Source organism: Anomaloglossus baeobatrachus, chromosome 10, assembly GCF_048569485.1.
Source record: "Anomaloglossus baeobatrachus isolate aAnoBae1 chromosome 10, aAnoBae1.hap1, whole genome shotgun sequence".
Taxonomy (NCBI): Eukaryota; Metazoa; Chordata; class Amphibia; order Anura; family Aromobatidae; genus Anomaloglossus; species Anomaloglossus baeobatrachus.
In genome coordinates this window covers 46,087,393-46,113,606 of record NC_134362.1, presented here as the reverse complement: position 1 = coordinate 46,113,606, position 26,214 = coordinate 46,087,393, and the positions used below count along the sequence as shown (strand labels likewise).

Here is a 26,214-nt window from a genome sequence, read left to right as displayed (position 1 = left end):
TACAGCGATATGCACATATACAACATTAACCAATCCTACGTAATCCACTCGCCTGGCTGGTCTCCTCTAAAGACCCCGTGCAGATACCGCACTCTCACTATGGAGGCATGTACTGGGCACTACTCACGGATCCGTCAACTCACGGATCCGTCCGCAGAATCAGTCAGCTCTGCGGCTTGTCAGTACAGTGGTGCGCGCTTCACTCCAGGAGGGTGATGCAGGACTTCTTTTCCCCAATTTACTGCACAGCTGGGCTCATCAGGCAAGGAGTTCTGGCAGGCTGGATGCCAACTCTCCTATATCTCCATTCCTCATCACGTCCAGGAATCCACACTGTCCCACTTCCTGCTCCTCTCTCCACTTCTCTCCGATCAGACCAAATTAGCTCCCAAGAGCAGGAGAGATCTGGACCATACCATTACACTCTGCTAGTGAGCCAGTCTCTTAAAGCCACAGTACATCACAATCTGAAAGTCACAGTGAAGCAACATCCTTAGTAGGGGCTGCACTCCCCTACACCTGTGGCTTCAGTAACTTCAGTAGTGCAGCCTGACAGTTGGACGTGCATCGTCCAGACACAACTTCAGCAATCTCTCCCTGCTGGAGAATGTGAGAAGCTGGAAGTGCATAATCCAGACACAACTTCAACAATTTCTCCCTGTTGAAGAATGAGATAGGCTGGAAGTGCATCATCCAGACACAACTTCAACAATTTCTCCCTGTTGAAGAATGAGATAGGCTGGAAGTGCATCATCCAGACACAACTTCAACAATTTCTCCCTGTTGAAGAATGAGACAGGCTGGAAGTGCATCATCCAGACACAACTTCAGCAATCTCTTCCCACTGGAGAATGTGAGAAGTTGAAAGTGCATCATCCAGACACAACTTCAGCAATCTCTTCCCGCTGGAGAATGTGAGAAGTTGGAAGTGCATCATCCAGACACAACTTCAGCAATTTCTCCCTGTTGAAGAATGAGATAGGCTGGAAGTGCATTATCCAGACACAACTTCAGCAATCTCTTCCCACTGGAGAATGTGAGAAGTTGGAAGTGCATCATCCAGACACAACTTCAGCAATCTCTCCCTGTTGAAGAATGAGATAGGCTGGAAGTGCATCATCCAGACACAACTTCAGCAATCTCTTCCCACTGGAGAATGTGAGAAGTTGGAAGTGCATCATCCAGAAACAACTTCAGCAATCTCTTCCCACTGGAGAATGTGAGAAGTTGGAAGTGCATCATCCAGACACAACTTCAGCAATCTCTTCCCGCTGGAGAATGTGAGAAGCTGGAAGTGCATCATTCAGACACAACTTCAACAATTTCTCCCTGTTGAAGAATGAGATAGGCTGGAAGTGCATCATCCAGACACAACTTCAACAATTTCTCCCTGTTGAAGAATTAGATAGGCTGGAAGTGCATCATCCAGACACAACTTCAACAATTTCTCCCTGTTGAAGAATGAGATAGGCTGGAAGTGCATCATCCAGACACAACTTCAGCAATCTCTTCCCACTGGAGAATGTAAGAAGTTGGAAGTGCATCATCCAGACACAACTTCAGCAATTTTTCCCTGCTGGAGCAGTGCTTTAGGGCCACAATGGGATTGATTAGCTTATCTTTTAAAGGGCTACACAATGATATTGGTGGTTTAGGGGTACTTCACACACAGCGAGATCGCTGCTGAGATCGCTGCTGAGTCACGGTTTTTGTGACGCAGCAGTGACCTCATTAGCGATCTCGCTGTGTGTGACACTGAGCAGTGATCTGGCCCCTGCTGTGAGATCACTGCTCGTTACACACAGCTCTGGTTCGTTTTTTTATTGTTGCTCTCCCGCTGTTAAGCACACATCGCTGTGTGTGACAGCGAGAGAGCAACAATCCTGAATGTGAAGGGAGCAGGAGCCGGCGTCTGACAGCCTGCGGTAAGCTGTAACCAAGGTAAACATCGGGTAACGACGGTGGTTACCCGATAGTTACCTTCGTTACCAGCCTTCGCAGCTCTCACGCTGCCAGTGCCGGCTCCTGCTCCCTGCACACGCTAAGCTAAGCGGTGTGCACTGGTAACTAAGGTAAACATCGGGTAACCATACCCGATGTTTACCTTAGTTACCAGTGTCCGCAGCTTCCAGACGCCGGTTCCGTGCAAGCGCAGCGTCGCTTGCACGTCGCTGCTGGCTGGGGGCTGGTCACTGGCCGCTGGTGAGATCTGCCTGTTTGACAGCTCACCAGCGACCATGTAGCAACGCAGCAGCGATCCTGACCAGGTCAGATCGCTGGTGGGATCGCTGCTGCGTCGCTAAAGTGCGACGGTACCCTTAGGGTGTAAAGTTTATGACAGGTCCCCTTTAAGGAGACAGGATTACAACCAATATACTAAATTTTGTTATGTATACAATGTAATTAAAGGCATCTTGTTACTTCTGAGCCTATATTAATTCCAAGGAATAGATATAGGAATCTGTTGCAATTTGTCTTGTTACTTGCAGCCTAAAAACATTCTTTATCCATTTCTCTTTATTTGAACTCACAAATTAATAATCAAAATAAAAGCTGGTTTTTTTTTTGCAAATTCTTTTTTTTTATTAGGTAAATGATCAACTGTAAGAACAATGGGACAAACAATGAGAGAAATAAAGCAGAGTACAAGTGAGACGACACTTTGGCACTCACACCGAGTAACAGATAAGAAAATAATACCGCTCTTTTTAAAAATTAGTCTTGACAGACAACAATAAATGTATATTATCTTTGCATGTGTATTTATGAGATGGTTGTGTGGCTGGATACTAAAGTAGGCAGCTGTGGTGAATAGGATAAGGATCGGTGGCGGAATGAGGTTAAGCCGCCCTCATATCATGGGTATTTTGCATGCGACCGCATGTGACCGCGATTCCAATGTAAATGAATGTAACTGAAACGCATTTGTGCTGGATCCAGCAAAAAAACGCTGATGTGAGCGCGGCCTTAGCAGTATTGAATGTGAAATTGGAGGCTGTGGTGTTATTAGTTTCAAAAGATAACCGATGGGGACCACAATTTCATGATGCCAGTTCGATAAAAAGTGGATGGGACCCAGTTGAATGTCAACTGAGGAATCAGTTTGATTTTGTACTTTCTATCTGGAAAGTTGGGATTAGAAGTTTTGGTTGTTTTGATAACCCCAACCCAATATCATCTAGTCAAGGTTTTAAAGGAATTCTTGACAACCTATGAAATTGCTTTTGGACAATATCTACGTTCAGATAAGTAACAATCTGGTCTTGTTGGGGGAATTTTTGAGAATAATGTTGTGATTAGTAATAGTATTTATTCGTTAGTAACTATTCAGGTTCAGATTATTCGTAACAAATCCCAACTACTATTCAGATATTCATCACGAATAACGAACCTAAAGCAAGTCAATGGGGGAACCTCAGCATTTTTCTGGGAAATATTCATGAAAAATGCTCGGGTTCCCCATTGATTTGCATTAGGTTCCTTATTCGTGACGAATACTGGAATAGTACTTTGGGATTCGTTACGAATAATCCGAACCTGAATAGTTACTATTGACTTATCACTAGTTGTATTATATTTTTGAAAGAAGATCTTTCTAGAGAGATCCTACCTCATCATACCCTTTTTTAAATGACCAGATATAACATAAACATATCTAGTCATTAACAGTTCCTCCAACCTTTTCCTACTCTATACGGTGATCATCATTCCTCTTTTACATAAGCTTCCGAAAACATTTCCAAACCTTCTCCTTCTTGCTCATGGCTGGTGGCATGGTGGATAGGCAGGAAAAACTATCTACAGATGTCTATCCTTTACCAACTGCTTTACATACTTCATATCTAGGTATTAACATTTCCTCCAACTTTTTCCTAAGAATAATATTCTTAGAATATCATTCTTCTTGTACATAAGATTCCAAAACTTCTTCTTTTGTGCCCATGGCTTCATGGATAGGCAAGAAAATCTAATCTAAATCTAAAGATGTCTATCCTTAACCAACTACTTTACATTCTTCACGCAGTACCGATGTAGTTACCTAAACAATTCTGTAATAAACTCATATACTGTATTTTTTCGGATTATAAGATGCACTTTTCTTCACAAAATTTGGGAGGAAAATGAGGGGTGCAACTTATAATCCGAATGTAGCTTACCGGGAGGTGGTGGACAGGGGTTGCAGGAAGCAGGAGCAATGCTGCGGGCCACTGAGCTAAGGGCTGCGGGTCGCTGTGGCAGGGGCCATCCTGAAAATGTCAGCATTGCGGTGCATGCGCAGATGGAGCTCGTGGCTCAAGATCTCATCTGCACACACACCGCATCTGGCCCATTGATCTCCCAGCAGAGCACTTAAGGAAAATGGTGACCATAGGTGGTGTGATGAGATCTCGGCTTGTCATTGAGCCGATAGCTCAATCTCTGTATGAGCCGACTCCAGGCGCCATTTCTTTGAAGCCCGCACTGCCGACAGTTTCTGGATGTTGCCTACCTCACAGCGCCCGCAGTGAGCATCTAGGACACCTGCCACACCGCCCACAGCATCGCCCTCCTCAACCACTGCCCCTGCCTCCTGTGACCCCGCTCCACCACCGCTGCTGCCCCCTGATAAGACCCCACCGAATTATAAGATGGACCTCATTTATTTTGTCTTTACCTTTTTTTTTTCTCTAAATTTGAGGTACATCTTATAATCCGGTGGGTCTTATAAAATGATAAGCACAGTAATTATTTACATGTGTTTATTACAGAATTGGTTAGGAAATAATATAATTAGTGATGGGTGAATCGTAATATTTCGTATTCGGATAAAACTTTCCAAATACCGAGCACTATTCCAGTATTTGTCACGACAAGTAAAATGTTTGGTTCCCCATTGAATTGAACTAGGTTTGTTATTCGCGAAGAATACCGGACTAGTACTTTGGGATTCCGTATATATAATCCGACCACGTATAGTTATTATTCACCCATCACTAATTAGAATCTATCGCTACTTTCTTCGGGGAACTAAACAACCAAAATGATCACAAAGACTGCTTGTTATGAAAAATGTACAAAGAGGTTTAGATTAGTAGTAGGTAAATGGACCCTCGTGGCCAAAAAAGACCATATAGAAATTAAAACACACATGTTAGGGCAATCCAATCTTGACATAACCCTAACCCTAATGTTACTCACCAAAGAAGGGTAGACTCCCAGAGTCTAAAAAACCCATTCTTATGAAGGCACAAAGACTCACACTTTCCCGAAACATGAATTTTCCTTTTTTGTGCCTTATTGATTTGGAAAAATAACCAACTCTTCTTTAGGCCTAGCTTCCCTATTCTCAATATCAAAGAAACCTTTTCCTGGAGCCCTGATCTCCCAAATATCGACTCTCAACTCCCCAGAATTCACCAAGCAAATCTCTCTTTCATACATTAGAATCTCTTAGACGTTTGTTAAAAATGTCTCTCATTGGTTAGAGGTAGAGAGGAACGAAGCCGAGGTTCGGTCTTTGGTTTTCATACTGAAAATAGACTTTCCCCAAAAAACTGAGGTCGGGTTCGGGCTTTGGGTACTTTACGTATGCAAACCACTCGCGCAAGCATCGCTGTGCTTGGGTATGCTCAGTGATCAGCCCAGTGCGAGCCGTTTGCAGTGTTTGATCGGCTCGCACTCAACAGAGTGCACCAAACAAAAATAATGGGAAAACCCTGCCCACCCGCTCCCGGAGGTGATCTGTTTATGGGTGGCTGCATGTGGCGGAGACCTGAACTGCCCAATTAATGACTTCCATTGGGGTGTAGGTCAAGTCCGGGTCCCAAACCAAACTTTATCTAAAGTCCGGATGAACCTGCCGGACCGAACTTCCTCGGGTCCACTCATCTCTAGTTAGAGGTATTATCCTGCATTGAATGTATTTATCTCTAGAAGATGAATTTTGGGTACAGTGACATTTAGAACATGAACTTAAGTTTTGGATTTAAATGAATTGGATATGAAACCTTTTATGTTTACAAATATATTATATATAATAAGAAATATATTCTTACTGTCCTTTACAGCTCCGTATTTAGCAAAACCTTCATGGCACTGAACATAATATGCAAACTGACATACGAAGCATTAAATATATTGCGCAGAGTGCAAAGTCTTTGGCTTGAACAATATTAACATTCACTCTTCATCTTCCTCTTCAGTTTCGTCATACTGGGGTCCCATGACAAAATGTTGTGGATATTCAATTCCACATTCCTCTGCAAATCGCTGCCAGCGTGCATCATCACTCTCATGAGTAATGTACCTTTGTCCAACTTTGGTCTCTAACTCCCGAAGGTCCAACCAAGTTTGAAAATCCTGAAATTGAGAAAATATGATTTAGTAAAGTTGTATTTTACGTTTTAGAATCGATAAATCCATGCGGATGTGCATTACAAACTTAACACTGACTGGGAAGATAAAGGAAAACTCTAAAAGGAATGTTCGAGTTCTAAAAGAAATGATCTTGACTTTTCGGACTTTAAGGTCAATAGGATGGCGACTAGAGATGAGCAAGTAAATTCAAGTGAAACTAAACTCTACCAAAATAAATCTGCATTCGCCGAAATGGTATTTTTTTTTGTAATTCGCTTCTGTGACCATTCAGTAAAATGAAGGCCGCTGTCATAATGTGCTATCAAACAGTTAAAAACAAAATCGGTATACTCATCTCACCACTCTCATCTCTTGCACCATCCCTGCTCACCGCCTCCAGTCCTCGTTGCGTCTTCTGATCCACCACCACTCACGCTTAGGTCCTTTCGCGCTGTGCCAAACTTCTTATGTCATGGCACCTGGGAACCTTCTGTCCATCACAGTGCAAGAAGACTGAAGATTCCAATGCGAGTGGCGGTGATCAGAAGATACGGAGAAGACCGGACAGGTGGTGGTGAGTAGCTGAGAAGCCAGAGAGGTGAGCAGTGAAATGAGTATAATGCTTACTTACAATATTTTTCGTTTTATAAGACGCACTGGATTATACTGGATTATACGACGTACCCCAAATTTAGAGAAAAAAAAAAGGGGAAAAAAATATGAGTTCTGCCTCCCTCACCACTGACAGTTTCTGGATGTTCCTCCTGCCTCACAGAGCTTCTAGGACACGCGCTGTACCCCCCGCAGCATCACCCTACTCAACCACCACCCCTGCCTCCCGTGACCTCACTCCACCACCGCTACTACCTGGAGGGGGCGGTAGCGATGGTGGAGCTGGGTCACAGGAGGCAGGGGTGATGGTTGAGTAGGGTGATGCTGCGGGGGGGTACAGCGCGTGTCCTAGAAGCTCACTGTGGGCGCTGTAAGGCAGGAGGAACATCCAGAAACTGTCAGTGGTGAGGGCTTCAAAGAAATCCCGCCCGGAGTCAGCGTGTGCGCAGATTGAGCTATCGGCTCAATGGCAAGCCGAGATCTCATCTGTGCATCCCACCACCTCCGGGCGCCATTTTCCTTAAGTCCGCTGCAGGTAGATCAATGGGCCGGAGTCAGCGTGCATGTAGATGAGATCTTGAGCCAGAGCTCCATCTGCGCACGCGCCGACTCCGGGAGCCAATATTTGAAGCCCGCACCGCTGACATTTTCCATTTTCAGGGTAGGATGACCCCTGCCTCACCCCCCTCGGTGAGCACAGCAGCAGGAGTGCCTGAAAAATCGCCCCTGCCTCCTGTGATCATTCTCCACTGCCCGGTAAGCTACATTCGGAATATAAGACGCACTCAGATTCCTCACAACTTTTTGAGAGGAAAAGTGAGTCTTATAATCTGAAAAATACAGTAGATTTGTATAGTCCAAAATCCAAGTTTACTTTGCTCTTCTATTGGCATAATTGGAATATTGTCTCTTCACCCTCAATATTATCTAAAGATCTTGCCGCCCTCCTCCTCAATCTTATCTATTTGATGCTTTGCACTACTTCAATTTGCAGCAAATTAAGTTTTGGGGTGGTACGTATACAAATTGCCCTCTCAGAGAGGAAGAGGATTTGATCTCTAGTGCCACATACTGGATTTAGCAATCCTAAGGCCCCTTTCACATTACGTTTCAGTGGCTCCGTCGGGGCATACGTCCAAAATCCCGCCCCTCCCCCCACAAAATGAGTTTCAGACGTATGCGCCGATAGGGCCATTGAGTATAATGGAGCAGACAGAGCAAGCGTATGCTTTGTCTTGCACCATTTTTGGGTGAATACGCTTTTTGTAGGCGGACACCTGAACGTAGTCTGCTATGTCTGGGCATCTGCCTGCAGAAAGCGTATAGACCTGAAAATGATGCAAGACAGAGCATATGCTTGCTCTGTCTGCTCCATTATACTCAATGGCCCTGTCGGCGCATAAGTCCGAAACTCATTTTGTGGGGGGAGGGGCGGGATTTCGGACGTATGCCCCGAGAGAGCCACTGAAACGCAATGTGAAAGGGGCCCAAAAGTCAATACCGACCCTTTAACAAGACTTTCTACATGACTTAGGATAAAAACTAAACCAGAAACTCTATTGCAGACATGTTTCAGGGTGTTGCTCCTCAGCAGTGCGAAGCAAGAAATACGTTTTGGCTGTATGAGAGGCTTCTGACTTGGAAAATTAATGAAAGATGGTGAATTCTAAAGAAATCTTTTATAGTATTAGGAATCTAATCAGGCAGGGTGAGGAGGGATCCAGACACAGTAACACTTTTTGAATATTGGCCACAATCAAGTATACAAATCATACTATTGTACTCACAAGGATGAACTAATAAAAAGAAGAAAACCATGTACCTGCATCCAGGGGTGGCTCAGCGCCTTGTCTACACTGAACCTTCTTCTGATTTGTACTTGTAACAGACTGCTGATAAGGGCAATTGCTAAGGAGAGAAACAAACACTATAAATGTTCCACACTGTATCACACCATGTTCAAAGAATGTAAAGCCGCATTTAAGATAGCAAACGTGAAATTCAATCTGAGAAAAGTATTGCAAAATGTATTTTTGAGAGGCAGTATGAATGGATTTAGGTCGGTGTCACACTTGCCATTGCCTCGCGTGTATCTCTCGCGAGTCTCACGGTGCATCACCCGGCACGGACACACACTCTCCTCACAGAAGCGGGTCGGTTGCATGCATCTCTATGCAGCTGAGAAGCTCCTGTGAGGAGAGTGTGAGTCCATGTCGGGTGATGCACCGCGAAACTCGCGTGAGATACACACGAGGAAATCACAAGTGTGACACCGGCCTTACACTTCTGTGTGAATAGTCCATACTGATACTGCATTTTTCTTTCTAAGAGTTGGATATTATAGTAAATCCTAGTTGAGAAACCCCAAATTGTTTCCCTACTGTCCTCACATGTGATCCAGAAATTTTTTGGACAGAATATAAATAACCCTCCTAAACTCCATTTACTTGTCAAGCATAACAATCTTTATGAAAGAAAAAATTATCAGATTACCAATATTTAAGCAAATTTAGAAAAGTTAACAAATATAGAGTTAAAAAATAACTGTTACTCAGTGACTAATGGGATTCCGACAGGTAGACAGGAACCCCCAGAGAGCACCGCAACACACAGGGTGCACGATACATTGGTGGGCCGTGGCGCTAAGGAAATGAGAGCAGGGTCACCTGAGGCTGATCCCTGCACTCCCTAACGTCCCTATACGGGTTATTTCACCCCATCGCCGATCACATGCCTATCCCTGTCAGAATATCACAGCACAGATCTTCATACACATTTGCTCAGGTTATTAATGCTGGCTGTGCAGATTCTCCTATATCCAGCGCTGCTAGGGTTAAGTAGATCCTCTGGTCTCCTATACTGTGAATGAAAGCTTTAGACAGCTGTTCTCTATTGCTAATTAGCTCTGCTATAAAGACTTCCCTCCTAGTCCAGGTAATTGTTGGTGATAGTTTCTGCTTTACTTGCCTCTAGACGGAACCTGTGAGCTGAGGACCAGGAAGCCATTCTGAGAACATTTTCTGTTTGAAAGTTGTGCTGTTTTTTCCTTTCCTCAGTCCTTTTGGGTTTTGCCTGTCCCTCATTATTACCTCTTGTTGTTTGGAGTGCTTTGTATGATTGCTGTTTATTTTACTCATCTGTCTAATCCTCTCTGTGTCTTTAATCTAGAGTGGGACTACCATTCCCGCTGCCCTGCTCACTAGGCAGGACTGAGTCCAGGAAAAGATCCCTAACTTTCCCTGGACTCAGTCCTGCCTAGTGAGCAGGGCAGTGGGAAAGCAGGAATAGCTAACGCGATTGGCGTTAAGGTGAAAGAACCTGTATAGGGATGTTCGGGAGTGCAGGGATCAGCCTCAGGTCAGTTTAGGAGGGGACCTTGCTCTTCTCTCCCTAGTGCCATGACCCACCGTTGTATTGTGTACCCTGTGTGTTGTGGCGCTCGCCAGGGGTTTCCGTGTACCTGGTGGAACCCAGTAGTCACTGCGTGACAACATGCTTCTTTAAGGGAGAAACAGTTGGGTGTTAAAACATCCCTAAGGTTTTTTCTTTAATCTGTAAAAAAATGTTTAACTCAATCTCTATAACATTTGTAAATCGGATTCTCACCATCATTTGAGATCTCATTCCACGGGTTCTTAGGATACATAAATGCTGCATTTCGTATTTGATCATTAATGTCTTCATCCTCATTGAAGGGGAAGGTGCCACTAAGGCTGACATAGATTATCACTCCAACAGACCACATATCCAGTGACCGATTGTAACCGCTGTTCCTCAAAACCTCTGGGGCCAGATACGCAGGAGTTCCAACAACCGACCTTCGAAAAGACTTTTCACCAATGATCCGAGCAAAGCCGAAGTCACAAAGTTTTATCTTAAATTGTAAATATAAAAGAATGTTAAAATTAAAACCGTAAAATAAATAATAACAAAGATCAGAAGAAACCGGTTAACTGCTTGTTAACAATTCCAGAAAACAGATTTATCTCACATATATTTATTTATACTTCATATATATTTCACCGTAAAATAAAAATGACCTAACAATTTGGGAACTTACAAAATATGTTTAGGATTCCATCAAGCATAACATTTAAAAATTTTAGGCTACTCAACTATTTTTGGCTATACATAACATTATTTCCGGGTAAATACCATATTTTTCAGCTTTTAAGACATACCGAATTATAAGACACACCCCAAATTTAGAGAAAAAAAAAGGGGGGTCCGTCTAACAATCTGGTGGTGTTTTACTAGAGGAGGGTGGCAGCAGTGGTGGAGCAGGGTCACAGAAGGCAGGGATAATGAAGGGTAGGGCGATGCTGCGGTGGGTATGCCAAATGCTTGCTGCGGGTGCTGTTAAGTAGCCAACATCCAGAAACTGTTGGCGGTGTAGGCTTAAAAAAAATGGCGCCCGGAATCGGCAAGTGCGTAGATTGAGCTATCGGCTCAGTGACAAGCCGAGATCTCATCTGCGCATGCGCCACCTCCAGGCGCCATTTTCCTTAAGTCCGCTGCTGGGAGATCAATGAGCCAGAGGTGGCGCGTGCGCAGATGAGATCTTGAGCCGAGAGCCTCATCTACACACGCGCCGACTCCGGGCGCCATTATTTGAAGGCTGCACTGCCATTTTCATGATGGCCCCCACATCACTGCCTGCAGCGAGCACCAGCACAGAAGCTCGCAGCCCAAGCACAGCGCCCAGCAGCCTGCAGTACAGCGCCCGCAGCATCTCCTCCGCCTTCTGTGACCCCTCTCCACCACCTCCCAGTAAGGTATATTTGGATTATAAGACACACCCCTCATTTTACTCCCAAATTTTCGAGAGCAAAAAGTGCGTCTTATAATCTGAAAAATACGGTACATTATAGTTTAATTTCAATTACATTCACTCAAAAGGGAAATGCATAAAAAAAATCAATTCTACTATTATATTAATATTTTTTCTTTTTTTAATAGCATCAACCATTAAAATGAATACACTATAACGTTATTGTCCTTTTTTAGACAAACGTTGAGATACAGTGCCTACAAGTAGTATTCAACCCCCTGCAGATTTAGCAGGTTTACACATTCGGAATTAACTTGGCATTGTGACATTTGGACTGTAGATCAGCCTGGAAGTGTGAAATGCAGCAAAAAAGAATGTTATTTCTTTTTTTATTTTTTTTTTTTAAATTGTGAAAAGTTTATTCAGAGGGTCATTTATTATTCAACCCCTCAAACCACAAGAATTCTGTTTGGTTCCCCTAAAGTATTAAGAAGTATTTCAGGCACAAAGAACAATGTTTGGATTAATTATCTCTTTTTCCAGCCTTTTCTGACTAATTAAGACCCTCCCCAAACTTGTGAACAGCACTCATACTTGGTCAACATGGGAAAGACAAAGGAGCATTCCAAGGCCATCAGAGACAAGATCGTGGAGGGTCACAAGGCTGGCAAGGGGTACAAAACCCTTTCCAAGGAGTTGGGCCTACCTGTCTCCACTGTTGGGAGCATCATCCGGAAGTGGAAGGCTTATGGAACTACTGTTAGCCTTCCACGGCCTGGACAGCCTTTGAAAGTTTCCACCCGTGCCGAGGCCAGGCTTGTCCAAAGAGTCAAGGCTAACCCAAGGACAACAAGGAAGGAGCTCCGGAAAGATCTCATGGCAGTGGGGACATTGGTTTTAGTCAACACCATAAGTAACGTACTCCACCGCAATGGTCTCCATTCCAGACAAGCCCGTAAGGTACCTTTACTTTCAAAGCGTCATGTCAAGGCTCGTCTACAGTTTGCTCATGATCACTTGGAGGACTCTGAGACAGACTGGTTCAAGGTTCTCTGGTCTGATGAGACCAAGATCGAGATCTTTGGTGCCAACCACACACGTGACGTTTGGAGACTTGATGGCACTGCATACGACCCCAAGAATACCATCCCTACAGTCAAGCATGGTGGTGGCAGCATCATGCTGTGGGGCTGTTTCTCAGCCAAGGGGCCTGGCCATCTGGTCCGCATCCATGGGAAGATGGATAGCACGGCCTACCTGGAGATTTTGGCCAAGAACCTGCGCTCCTCCATCAAGGATCTTAAGATGGGTCATCATTTCATCTTCCAACAAGACAATGACCCAAAGCACACAGCCAAGAAAACCAAGGCCTGGTTCAAGAGGGAAAAAATCAAGGTGTTGCAGTGGCCTAGTCAGTCTCCTGACCTTAACCCAATTGAAAACTTGTGGTAGAAGCTCAAGATTAAAGTCCACATGAGACACCCAAAGAACCTAGATAACTTAGAGAAGATCTGCATGGAGGAGTGGGCCAAGATAACTCCAGAGACCTGTTCCGGCCTGATCAGGTCTTATAAAAGACGATTATTAGCTGTAATTGCAAACAAGGGTTATTCCACAAAATATTAAACCTAGGGGTTGAATAATAATTGACCCACACTTTTATGTTGAAAATTTATTAAAATTTAACTGAGCAACATAACTTGTTGGTTTGTAAGATTTATGCATCTGTTAATAAATCCTGCTCTTGTTTGAAGTTTGCAGGCTCTAACTTATTTGCATCTTATCAAACCTGCTAAATCTGCAGGGGGTTGAAGACTACTTGTAGGCACTGTATATTACAAGATATTTTTTATATGTTTTGCTACGTTAATTAAATAATATATATCTATTAAAGAAGAAGTTTGAATTTGTTTCCATTAAAGTTGACAACCGCTTATTAATGGGGTCCTGGAAGATGGAAAAAAATTGATACTTTCTGGACTGACACCACTCCCCTGTACTCAGTGTTGTGTCCCCCGCAAATCAGCTGTGATGTGTCAGTCAGTGGCCGCTGATCATCTGCAGCGTTCTCATGTTGTCCAAGTGGAAGAAACAGTGCTCACTACAAATGAGGTGAAGCAGTTCGAGAGGGGAGTATAAATTATTATTTATTTATTTTTTTAAGAAAATATCACCTTCCTTTGAACATTGATTAAAGTGTTTGTCTGAGACTATTTTAGTTTTTTTTTAACTGTTCCTAAGGCCCCTTTCACATTGTGTTATTACCTACGTTCAGTGGTCCCCTCAGGGCCTCCGTCCGAACCCCCCCACAAAACACGTTTCGGACACATGCGCCAATGGGGCCATTGACTATAATGGTGCAGACAGAGACACTGTGTGCTATGTCTTCCACCATTTTCGGGACCAGTGAACGTAGGTAATAACGCAGTGTGAAAGCAGCCTAAGAACTAACAGTCAGGTAGTTGCTAACTACCTGTCTGTTCTGCCCGGTGCAGTTCTGAGCCGACACGGACCACTCCTGCTACTTCTGCTGACATCACGTCAACAGAGCAGCAGCTTCTCTTCCGGACTGCTCTGTCATTGTGTTGTGACTGTCAATGTCACACTGATTGGCAGCAGACTCCCTGCTGCCGAACTGTGGGGAGTCGGCTGTCAATCAGCATGATGTCTCCAGTCATGCCCCGTCAACTGAGCAAAGCAAAAGAGAAAAAGCTTCTCTGTTGATTGCGAGCAGAAGAATCTCTAAAAACGTGGTCCTTGTCCGCTTTTAGCTGGAGACGGTTGGAGCAGGCAGGGAGTTAGTAACTACCTAACTGTTAGTTCTCCAGCCTAAATAAATAAAACAACTAAATTGTCCCAGACAACTTCTTTAACGGGTGTCTAGTAGTTGACAACATCTTGAATTGTTTAGTGACTTTGACTTTTAACAATTTTTTCTGGCTGTAAAGGCCCGTCACACGCAGCAATATCGCTAGCGATATCGCTTGCGAGCGTACCCGCCCCCGTCGTTTGTGCATCACGGGCAAATCACTGCCCGTGACACACAATATCATTCGGAGCCATCACACGGACTTACCTGCCTAGCGACGTTGCTGTGGCCACCGAACCGTCTCCTTTCTAAGCGGGCGGTTCGTGTGGCGTCACTAAGCGGCCGCCCAATAGAAGCGGAGGGGAGGAGATGAGCAGCCGTAACATCCCGCCCACCTCCTTCCTTCTTCATTGCCGGTGGACACAGGTAAGCTGTAGTTCGTCGCTCCCGAGGTGTCACACGTAGCGATGTGTGCTGCCTCAAGAACGACGAACAACCTGCGACCTCAACAATCAACGATTTTTTGAAAATGAACGACGTGTCAACGATGGACGATTTGGTGAGTATTTGCCATCGTTAACGGTCGTTCGTTGGTGTCACACGCAACGACGTCCCTAACGATGCCGGATGTGCGTCACGGAATCCGTGTCCCCGTCGATATATCGTTAGATATGTTGTTGCGTGTGACGGGGCCTTTAGAGACAACCTCAGATGTAACCTAACAGACACTATCACAATGCAGACCTGAGACCCTTTATTAGGCCTAAGCCACACGGCATGAAAATTGGTGCCAGTGGAGTGTGATAAAAAAAAAAAAAAAACGCATTCCACTCGGACCAATATTAGCCTGTGTGTCAGCCGCATGAGTGATTATTTTCTCAGCCCTAATCGGACCGAGAAAACAATCATAGCATGCTGCGACACTAATGCGATCCTGTTTTCTCTCGCACCTATTCAAGTCTATGGGGCGAGAAAAAAATCGCACTGCACTCGTGGAACAGTGGTGTACTGCGAGTGCAGGGTGCGAATGGCAATAGCCAGCTAGAGATAAATCCCTCCCTCCCCTCCTCAGCCCGCCCCCGCAGCTGAGGTCCGCTCACACGATTGGACCTCAGTTGCAGGGACACTCGCATAACACTTGGTTCTGTTGTGCTGCCAGCGTGAGCCAAGTGTCATGCGAGGGGATCGCAGTAATCCCCATGTGGCCCCAGCCTTATGGTCAAGGTAGTCATGATTTTCAGCAAGCAAGCAATGATTATGGTGCAGCAATGGTTAAACGTCTAGGATGAAGGTTTCCAATCCTAGTTGTACACGATGGAGTATGGCTGTTAATTATAGCCACACTGCATGTCTGGCATGGCTTGTTTTGGAGAGTCAATCCAATGACCGTTTGCCACATGGCCAGTTCCTCTGTCTGCAGGGCTGTTGCCTTTTCTTCCTTATCCAAATGCTGATGGTTCCTATTGTCTTAATTCTCCCTTCTTGGTTCGCTCCTCTCCAGGTGTTTCTGATTTTCCCATTTTAGTCTGTTCTATCACATCCTGGGTTGCATTTTATATGTTCACCTATAGCTGCACTTCCTTGCTGGCTATAACTCTAGTTGGACTTGCATTTAAAAGTTCCAGCTCTTAAGCTTAAGGGTTTTCCTCATTGGGTAAACACCAGTTTAGTTCCTACAGAGAGTCTTTTTTTGCCTTCCCAGCACTTTTTCCTATTTTAGGTTCCTGGAAGGTTTTCCTTGAGCCACTTGTTTGTAGCTCTATCTTTCCTTCTCATATGAACTTATATGAACCTGATTTAGTTTTCTCCCTCTGGGTATTTGTATCTTCCAGAATATTTTCCTCTCCCCTTGTTGACAGTTTGTTGCGGCCTCCCCTCTGGTCCTTGAGGAGGTATGAGAAACATCTCGATGGCCTTTCAGGGAGTCAGGTCCGAGTTGGTGTTTTGGGTTGTGTGACCATTTCGGTGCGGGTGCGGCAACTCCCTTCAGTAGATCTTCCCTGTCTCTGTTACTCACGTGTGAGAATGTTTAAGTTCATAACACTGTCCTGATTGTGCAGGTACAACTATTGTGTATGCATAATCAGTAGTGAAATGATATGTGTACATCCTTTTGTGTGAACAACATCTCAATGCTAATGCCACAATTTCTCTGTGCAGAGCATCTTGCACATTAGAAGATGCTCTACTGCACTTTCCTGGACTACTGAGCTGGCAGTGATATGATTCCTCTGTGCAGAGCATCTTGCACATTAGGAGATGCTCTGCTGTGTTTTTCCTGAGCTACTGAGCTGGCAGGTTGATTGACAGCGCAGGATTCCATGCAGGTTCTGGGAGGTGCTGATTGCTCAGGTATTCTATCTTCCTGGTAATTGCTCTGCTTCTTTAATGAGAATGCTCCGCTAGAACCTTGCCAGTCGTACATTCTGGTTCAGTTGTTGTCCTGTTTGCCTATGTTCCTGTTAGTGTTCTGAGCTATTGTTTCTTTACCCAAAACTGTTGTTTTGACTCCTCTCAGCCTGCTCCCTGTTCCTGTCATGACCTCCTGGCTTTAGATCTTGAACCGTTACCTGACCACATCTCAATTTACTCCCTGAATCTATTACATGCCTTCCTGGAATACTGACCCCTGGATTATGATCTAACTTCACCTCTGTGTACTCCCTGAATCCATATGGGTCCTCCTATTACCAGACCCCGGCTTTCCTGTCTACTCTTCCGTTCATACTTCCTGTAAGTAGTGGCTAACATCACAATAATCAAGTGAACTTTCGGAGATTTGTCATCTATCCAGGCAAATATCAACAATCTCAAAGTTAAAAGCTCTAGAGATCTTGATGTTCCTTTGTCCACGGTGTGCAACATAATCAAGTGAACATTCTGAGTTTTGTCATCTCTTATGGAAGCCTACTGGATAATTTGAACCAAAATTGTTGAAACATATCAACAATCTCAAGGTTACAAGTCCATCTCTAGAGATCTTGATGTTCCTTTGTCCACAGTGTGCAACATAATCAAGTGAACTTTTGGAGATTCGCCATCTTTGATGGAAGCCTCCTGGATAGTTTGAACAAGTTGCATAATACGGCGTCTGGCTCCTGCACATCAAGACTGTTTTTTTTTACAGCCTGTAAGCAGTGACTGCATTACATCTAATTTTCATGTTTTCACTTTGCATTAAGGTATTAAAATAAATTTTTGGCTTTGTCAATACATTGATAAATAAGACAAATGTGATGATCAGAACATTTGTCTTGAGTATTTGAGATGTGATTTTCCTTTGATTGATCTATGAGCCCAACTGAGAGCAGGCGCCAGACCAAATGCATTTACACTAAAATACTAGGACATCTATTACTCCGCAATCCTTTTTACTTGCTCTGAATCTTACCTGTGGGAATGGATCTTCTGTGGCTAAGAGAACATTCTCCGGTTTGAGATCACAGTGTACAATACTCCTTGAATGAAGGTGGCGTAAAGCTACCAATATCTATTAAAAAAGAAAAACACCTGTGAATGGAACTTCCTTAAAACAGTTTATTAAAGTTTAAATGTATCTCATACATCTCTAGCTCGCCCCTCCATTGACTCTTTGTCCATGGCTTTGCCGTAAAAGTTGTATCATGCCAATAACTTTGACACAACTTTACATTGTCCTGAAGCCCCAGGGCTGATAGGTATATATTTAACTCCTAAACAGCCAGCACTTTTTGTGAGTTGACTCCATACTAAACTAACTAGTTATATTAACTATAAGAAATAAAGACTTTACCTGTGTAGCAATAAACCTTGTGATCCTTTCGGGAAGTCTACCTTTGTCACTTGACAGGATCATTTCCAACATATCACCGTGTAACTTCTCCATGACTACATAAATACGTTCAGGGGTCTCACACATGGCTTCCAGGTCCACAACTCCAGGACATCGCAAATTCTGAAAAATAAAAACAAGGATTAATTTAATGAATAATGGTAAATTATTGATATTAATGAATAATATATACAGTGTGTCCACCCATATCCTGTCCACCACCATTAACTTGAGAACGGCGGCAGCTATAGGCATAGAAGTGGTGTCTAGGTATAGTAAAGTAGCCATGCACTACACAATGAAACCACCTATAGCGCCACCTGGTGGAAAATAACGGAGTTAGCATTTTTATCTCGAAAACGGAACGAGATAGAGAAAAAAAGTGAATTACACAATTGCAGGGCATCATCAATTCAATACAAATAGACACCTTGCATACAGAAATGCTATGATATGAAACCCCCCAAAACAATGAATGCTGGTCACGCATATGGCGCTCATTTAACTTTGATGCTCAAAGTGGCCCCGTCAGCTGCAATGCACATCTGCACTCTGCACAGCATACTGTACCTTGCTGCACGTTGTGCAATATGGTAGGTGACACGTTTGCACAAGCATCTGTGATACGTCGTCCTAGGTCCTGCAATGTAGGTGGAGGGGTCGCATACACCTGCTGTTTGATGTGACCTCACAGAAAGAAGTCCAATGGGGTCAGGTCAGGTGAGCGTGGAGGCCACTCCACACAGCCACCATACCCAATGACTTGTAGGAAGGTCTCCCTGAGGTATCGCTTCACATCCGCAACCTTGTGAGTTTTACACGTTCTAATCATAGCATTTCTGTATGCAAGATGTCGATTCGTATTGAATTGATGATGCCCTGCAACTTTGTAATTCACTTTTTTTCTCTCTCTCGTTCCGTTTTCGAAATAAAAATACTAACTCCGTTGTTTTCCACCAGGTGGCGCTATAGGTGGTTTCATTGCGTAGCACATGGCTACTTTACTATACCTAGACACCACTTCTATGCCTATAGCTGCCGCCGTTCGAAAGTTAATGGCGGTGGACAGGATATGGGTGGACACACTGTATATAACAATAATATATTAAAGGGAACCTGTCACCACTTTTTTGGACTATCAGCTGTGGCCACCACCATCAGGCTCTTATATACAGCATTCTAACATAATGTATATAAGAGCCCAGGCCATTATGTAGAACATAAAAACCACTTTATAATACTCACCTAAACCGGTCGCTGCGGTGGATGTGGCTCAGATGGGCGTCTTCCTCCTCTTTCAGCCATCTTCGTCCTCTTTCTGAAGCCTGTGTGCATGACGTGTCTATGTAATAAACACTCGCCGGTCCCGCGCATGCACACTACAATACTTTGATCTGCCCTGCTCAGGACCTGAATGCCGGCGAGTGTGGATGACGTCGGACGCGTCATGCACCCTGGCTACAGAAGATGAAGGACCAAGATAGCCAAAAGAGGCGGCGCCGGTACCGGAGGATGAAGACGCCCATCTGAGTCACATCCACCGCAGCAACCGGTTTAGGTGAGTATTATAAAGTGTTTTTTATGTTCTACATAGTGGCCTGGGCTCTTATATACAGCATGTTAGAATGCTGTATATAAGAGCCCGCTGGTGCTGGCCGCAGCTTATAGGGCAAAAAGGTGCTGACAGGTTCCCTTTAATATATATTAAAATATTCATATATATATGGGCACTAGGGGTGTAAATGCTGTGGCCACAATCACGCCTTGCCATGGAGCCTGAGAAGCAGGGACAAAATGATCCTAATAGAAATGGATGTTACCACTACTACGTAACAAACTGCTCCAGATTTGTTGCACAGCACTGGGGCGTAATGGGCAGGTGGCGGAAAAGCTAGTTGGGGGTGGGATGGCAGAGGGGTCCGGTCAAAAGTTTGCTCCTGGATGTATACGATAGTAAGCTAGTGACACCTCTTTTAAGGGTTCCAAAAAGGTCATTCTGCTCCACTATATGAGGAGACCAGTGCTATAAATAAAGCATGATACTTGGTGCCCTGATACAGATTTTCCAGTTTGTCTCAGGAGTTTCAATATAAATTGTAAACCCTTGTGGTCCCTCATTTTTTAGTGTAATATTGCTCAATGTTACTTCGGGATAGCTAGAGGCAGGGGGCTCCAGTGTCGTCCCTTACTCTAGGGGATCCTAGGCTATCCCTCACCTCCAGCTTACTCCTAATGGTAGAGACTCCAGAGTCCTGTGCCTTTCTATACTCCTGAGAAATACTACTCTAATACGCCCCTCCTCCCAGGGAGGGACAGGGCAAGAGTGAGATGATAAACAGATAAGGACAGACAAGGGAAAACCAAACCAAAACTCTGACACACACACACACACACACACACACACACACGAATAGACTCAAGAGAAAAACAAGAGGAGGAGGGTAGCAATATAAAAGCAAAAAGGGTAAACTCCACAACTGCACACAACAACAGATATAACACCAGATTTCCTCTGACCAACTAAAGTAAACTATAGCTGGCACTAATAGAAGTGTCCAGCCAGCATATATAGGAGGAAAGCAGATGCAATTGTCTCCCCCTCAACATGTGATCATAGATTAGCAGAGATTAACTCTTGCTAGCCTGTCTATGAACTACCAATCTGTTGGTTGAGTCCGAGTCAGCCTGCTCTGATTACAGACCTCAGAGTTGTTATCAGGCAGAGTGTCAGAATCTGCAGTCTGAACAGAACCCGACTCCGCCATGACAGTCGGCGACGTTTGTGTAAATCTCCATGTGACAATTGTCCATTTTATTAAGACTTGGGAGCAAAGTCCACAACATGTTTTACCAAGAATCAGGGGGAATCATTTTTCTTTTCGGGCACTACCAACCCAAGTACGGCGTGATGTTGGTGCCATTTTTCCATATATCTATCTACAGTACTAGAGTAGAATAGTGTCAAGTGTCAATTAGAGGATATATCCAAGTATATATAGCAATAATATGTCAATGAGCGATCCTTATTTTTACCTGCAATATGGCCACCTCATTTCTGAGCTGATTTTCTTGCCTACTGGGAAATCTGAGTTTATCGATGATTTTTATTGCAACATCTCTTCCAGTTTTCCGATGCTTTCCTGAAAGAAAGAAAAAAGGGATATATATATATATACACACACACACACAGTAGAGACCAAAAATTTGGACACACCTTCTCATCTCTAGAACAACTGTTAAGAGGAGACTTTGTGCAGCAGTCTTCATGGTAAAGCAGCTGCTAGGAAACCACTGCTAAGGACACGCAACAAGCAGCAGAGACTTGTTTGGGCTAAAGAACACAAGGAATGGACATTAGACCAGTGGAAATCTGTGCTTTGGTCTGATGAGTCGAAATTTGAGATCTTTGGATCCAACCACCGTGTCTTTGTAGAAAAGGTGAACGGATGGACTCTACATGGCTGGTACCCACCGTGAAGCATGGAGGAGGAGGTGTGATGGTGTGGGGGGGCTTTGCTGGTTACACTGTTGGGAATTTATTCAAAATTGAAGGCATACAGAACCAGCATGGCTACCACAGCATCTTGCAGCGGCGTGCTATTCCATCCAGTTTGCATTTAGTTGGACCATAATTAATTTTTCAACAGGACAATGACCCCAAACACACCTCCAGGCTGTGTAAGGGCTATTTGACTAAGAAAGAGAGTGATGGGATGCTACGCCAGATGACCCGGCCTCCACAGTCACCAGACCTGAACCCAATCGAGATGGTTTGGGGTGAGCTGGACCGCAGAGTGAAGGCAAAAGGGCCAACAAGTGCTAAGCATCTCTGGGAACTCCTTCAAGACTGTTGGAAAACCATTTCCGGTGACTACCTCTTGAAGCTCATCAAGAGAATGCCAAGAGTGTGCAAAGCAGTAATCAAAGCAAAAGGGGGCTACTTTGAAGAACCTAGAATATAAGACATATTTTCAGTTGTTTCACACTTTTTTAAGTATTTCATTCCACATGTGTTAATTCACAGTTTTGATGTCTTCAATGTGGATCTACAATTTTCAGAGTCCTGAAAATAAAGAAAACTCTTTGAATGTGAAGGTGTGTCCAAACTTTTGGTCTGTACTGTATATATATATATAAAAAAAAGTGACAAAAATATATACAGGTAACATATAAATCTTGCGCCTTACTACTGTAGTACATCATCTATTTATAAATATACCATCACCAATCTTGCCAAAAATGATATGGCTTGCAGTAAAACTTTTAATTTCCACTTAATATAAGTTTTTTTTATTAAAGGAGGTTGGCCACTACTTTTTTTTATTGATGGCCTATCATTAGGATAAGACTTCAATATCTGATCGATGAGGGTGCGACACCCGGTGATCTGTTACCGGAAGTTCTCGGAACACAGCAGCTCCGTCATTTCCATAATGGCCGCTGCCCAGTATTGCAGATCAACTCCTGTTCAAATAAATAGGGTGGATATGCAATACCCAGCCACTACAGAAAAGACAAAGCTACTATGTTTTCAGCATTCAAAAACTTACAACCAGTGCCGATAGCAACTGGTCAGCTCCCACCAATCACATCTTGATGGCCTATCTGTCACATGGCGTTTGGCTCAAAACTGGCTGAGTGTCATGGTGGTATCTGGCACTGTTCACACCACAGACTCTGACACTCCATACGGTAGCTTCTCTGGGGTTTCTCAGTTGCACAGGGAAGCTCGGGCGTCTACTAGCTAGGTGTTCATTAGTGATCGGGCTGGCAGGGGTTAATCTCTCCTAACCTACTGGTTACCTCTAGGATTACATATTATGAGAAACCTATCACATCTTCTATCCGCCCTTTTTAAGAAGGTGGATACTGACTTCCTGTGCCGACTACAGCTTTAAGCGATACTGGTCCATGTGCTGTTGTGATCCAGTTGCTGGTGAACTACTGAGTGCTGTTTGGTGTGTTGTGGGAATTCTCTTGTTGTCTGTTTATTTCCTCCCTGCTCTTTATTTCCTCCTTATCACATATTGTCTAACACCTCTTTGTGTGATTGCTGCGAGTTAAAGTTTTGTTTTCCCCGTTTGTCTATTTGTGTGGGTTTAACTACTCCTGTCCCAGCCCTCCCCTGAGGTGGGGACAGGGGGTATTAGAGCAGGGATTGCCAGGAGCAGGGCTAGGTTGGCGGTCCAGACCTCTGCACCATCAGACGTACCTCTGGGATAAAGGACAGCTAGGGCCCCCTACCCTGAGGGCCAGTCTAGGAATCCCGGTCCTCGGTTATCCACTTATACTTCATAACATTATCCTAAGGATAGGCCACCAATAAAAAAACAAGTAGTGGACAAAAGTTGAAAAAATACAGAAAAGAAGACAAAAAGTAACACAATCATACAAAATTAGAAAATATTGCTTACCTCCATAAACGGTGCCAAATTGTCCAGATCCTAGAACTTCATCTGGGAAAATCTGATACATGTGACTGATATCCTAAAATATAAGAACTATTTATATTGGAAACTTTCAATTCATGATACTAGAGGATTATGGTAGTAATAACTATGCAGTATTACTGCCTAACCTTCCCTCAACTGTAGCGGCCAAGGAATTAAAGGATTCGGCAAGCCCAATCTTTTGTGCCCTTTGGAGCTAAGTCTTTGCCAGAAAACGTATTTAGCCAAGATCTATTGCGTATATATGACTGGTCAAAGAAATGGTGTCATTAGTAAATGAGATATTGATTAAATCTGTTTTTTTGTAGTTTTCTTTATGGTAGATAAGAAATATTTTAATATTTATTCATTTTATTATTATTTAATATTATTATTATTATTTAGTATTATTGATTTTATTTATGCATGTTGTCTATAAAAAAATCCTAAACTACAATTACTTTTCACATCGGCCACTAAGCATCATAATGGACTGTCTAAAGGGAAAGAGAAAGAAGTGGCTCATAAGGGGAGAAAGAAGCCGAAATTTCCAATAAGATTCCAAACTACAATCAAAGTGGAGAAAAAAAAGTCTAAATGTATTTTGTCAATACACTTACCAAATTTTGCTGGGGTTGAAGAGAAGCTCCTAAAAAAAAAGGAAGCAAAAAAATCAATTTAATAAATTTATCATATAATAGAAAAAGTTGATAAAATACGAGCCCCTGGCATAAAAAATGTAATTCCTTTACTGAATGATAGTGAAAAACATATGTGTCCGCATGTCACGTCATGAGCAGGGCAGTGTGTGCACCCATAATCAAAGCTACAAAACAAATGTTTATAAAACAAAATGCCAAATCTGTCTTGTAACATTTCCTACTATGATCAATGTTGAACACGCCCGAAACGCGTTGGGTACATATGTTTTTACCTATGATTCTATAAATGAATGATGTGATATTTTTACGCCAGTTGCTGCAATTTTATAAACTTTGTGGATCCATTTCTAGTTCATAATGGTCCAGGATCTTCCATGCATCTTGGATCATTGTGCCGGACCCTTAAAAGGGTGGTTCACTACTTAATTTTCCAAGCCACATCGGTATAATGTTGAGAAACAAGGCTTCTCTCAAATACCTTGTGTTGCCAATAGTGCCTATGAGTGGTGCTATTGCAGTCCGCTCGTCCCCATCGCGTAACCTTCGGGCTCCATGACCTCTGATGTATGGTGATGTCATGTCAACTTCTAGTTGACCCGACATCACCGAGCCGGCCCCAGTCTTCCTAAGTGAGTGGACTGGGGTGTGGGCGGAGTTTCACCACTCGTCACAGCCCTGCGTCACCGCCCAGCATCGCTCCTGCTCTCTCCTTCACTGCTGACCACTGCAAGCAGGAGCGATGCTTCTGAAGTTGAATTTTTGGAGACATTTTGAATTTCAAAAACTGCTCATCTATAGCAATAACGAAGACCTGAATCAGTAGAGGTTTGACCTCTGAGACTCCGTCCGATCACCAGATGGCTATCTTGTGACCCCATTTAAAAGAAGCTGTGGTCATGCCTACATGTGTGCTGGTAATCTATTCCATTAGATTGATGTTAATAGCTGGGCACTGTACTCAGCGCCGTACATTGTATAGTGGACGTAGTTGGTACTGCAGCTCTCCCTCATGGAGAAACAGATAGGATCCCATGCTGTCCTATCTGTATACTCTGCTTTGCTTCCCTTCCTGGCAAGGAGCTGTAGTATGTTAAGACCATGTCCCTGTATGGTCAGACATGGCTACTACACAGTACATAGCAGGTGTATCGCCGGCGTCCCTTACTCGCCGCCTCGGCCAAATCCTGTTCTTCCCTGCTGCCACGCAGTCGTCCACGTGTGCTGCTGCTTCCTTCCCCTCCTCGACCCTGTATATGCCATACAGGGTTCCTGGGAGGGAAACGATGCACGAGCACACTGGCTCTCCTCTTAAAGGGCTGGAGTGCCATCTCCAGGAAAAGCCTCTCAGCCTGTGACTGAGGCACTATATATTTAAGGAATTCTCCAATTAGGGGAGGTGCCTGCGCAATGCCTTTGTTAGTCAGTCTGCTACTTATCTAATTGTCAAGTCCTGAGCTCCTGTCCTGTTATCTCTGTGTTCGTTTCCAGTACCTGCCTTCCCATACCTGCCTATCCCTGCCATGCCCACCATTCCTGTCCGTACCTGCCTATCCAGCCTGCCTCAGTCACCCCACCTGTACCCGTCTATTCCTCCGTTCGTCATCTGTCCTGGTGGGGTCAGCTGCCACAGTCACTGCCCTGGGAGTGATACCTGGCGTCCGCCTCACTTTGGATGCTTAGTTAGCCCCTCCCACTAAGGGGTAAGCCCAGGTTTCCCCTGTGGTCCAGTGGGTCCACCAATCCCGCTCACTGCCTCTACATCGGCCATGAGCGTTACAGTAGGG

General features: G+C 44.0%; 1 protein-coding gene across 1 annotated transcript in view; it reads right to left on the bottom strand.

Annotated features, from left to right (window-relative positions):
* Positions 1-2,564: 2,564 nt before the first annotated feature.
* The window catches only part of LOC142255070 (serine/threonine-protein kinase D3-like), a 100,551-nt gene continuing 76,901 nt past the window's right edge, over positions 2,565-26,214 (bottom strand). The window contains exons 12-19 of the mRNA XM_075326513.1: positions 24,389-24,417; positions 23,754-23,826; positions 21,373-21,479; positions 18,301-18,462; positions 17,920-18,018; positions 10,555-10,822; positions 8,771-8,856; positions 2,565-6,339 (exon numbers count right to left, since the gene is read on the bottom strand). Of these exons, the coding sequence (XP_075182628.1) occupies positions 6,160-6,339; positions 8,771-8,856; positions 10,555-10,822; positions 17,920-18,018; positions 18,301-18,462; positions 21,373-21,479; positions 23,754-23,826; positions 24,389-24,417 (1,004 nt within the window). The 3' untranslated portion in view covers positions 2,565-6,159. The remainder of the gene's footprint in view (positions 6,340-8,770; positions 8,857-10,554; positions 10,823-17,919; positions 18,019-18,300; positions 18,463-21,372; positions 21,480-23,753; positions 23,827-24,388; positions 24,418-26,214) is intronic.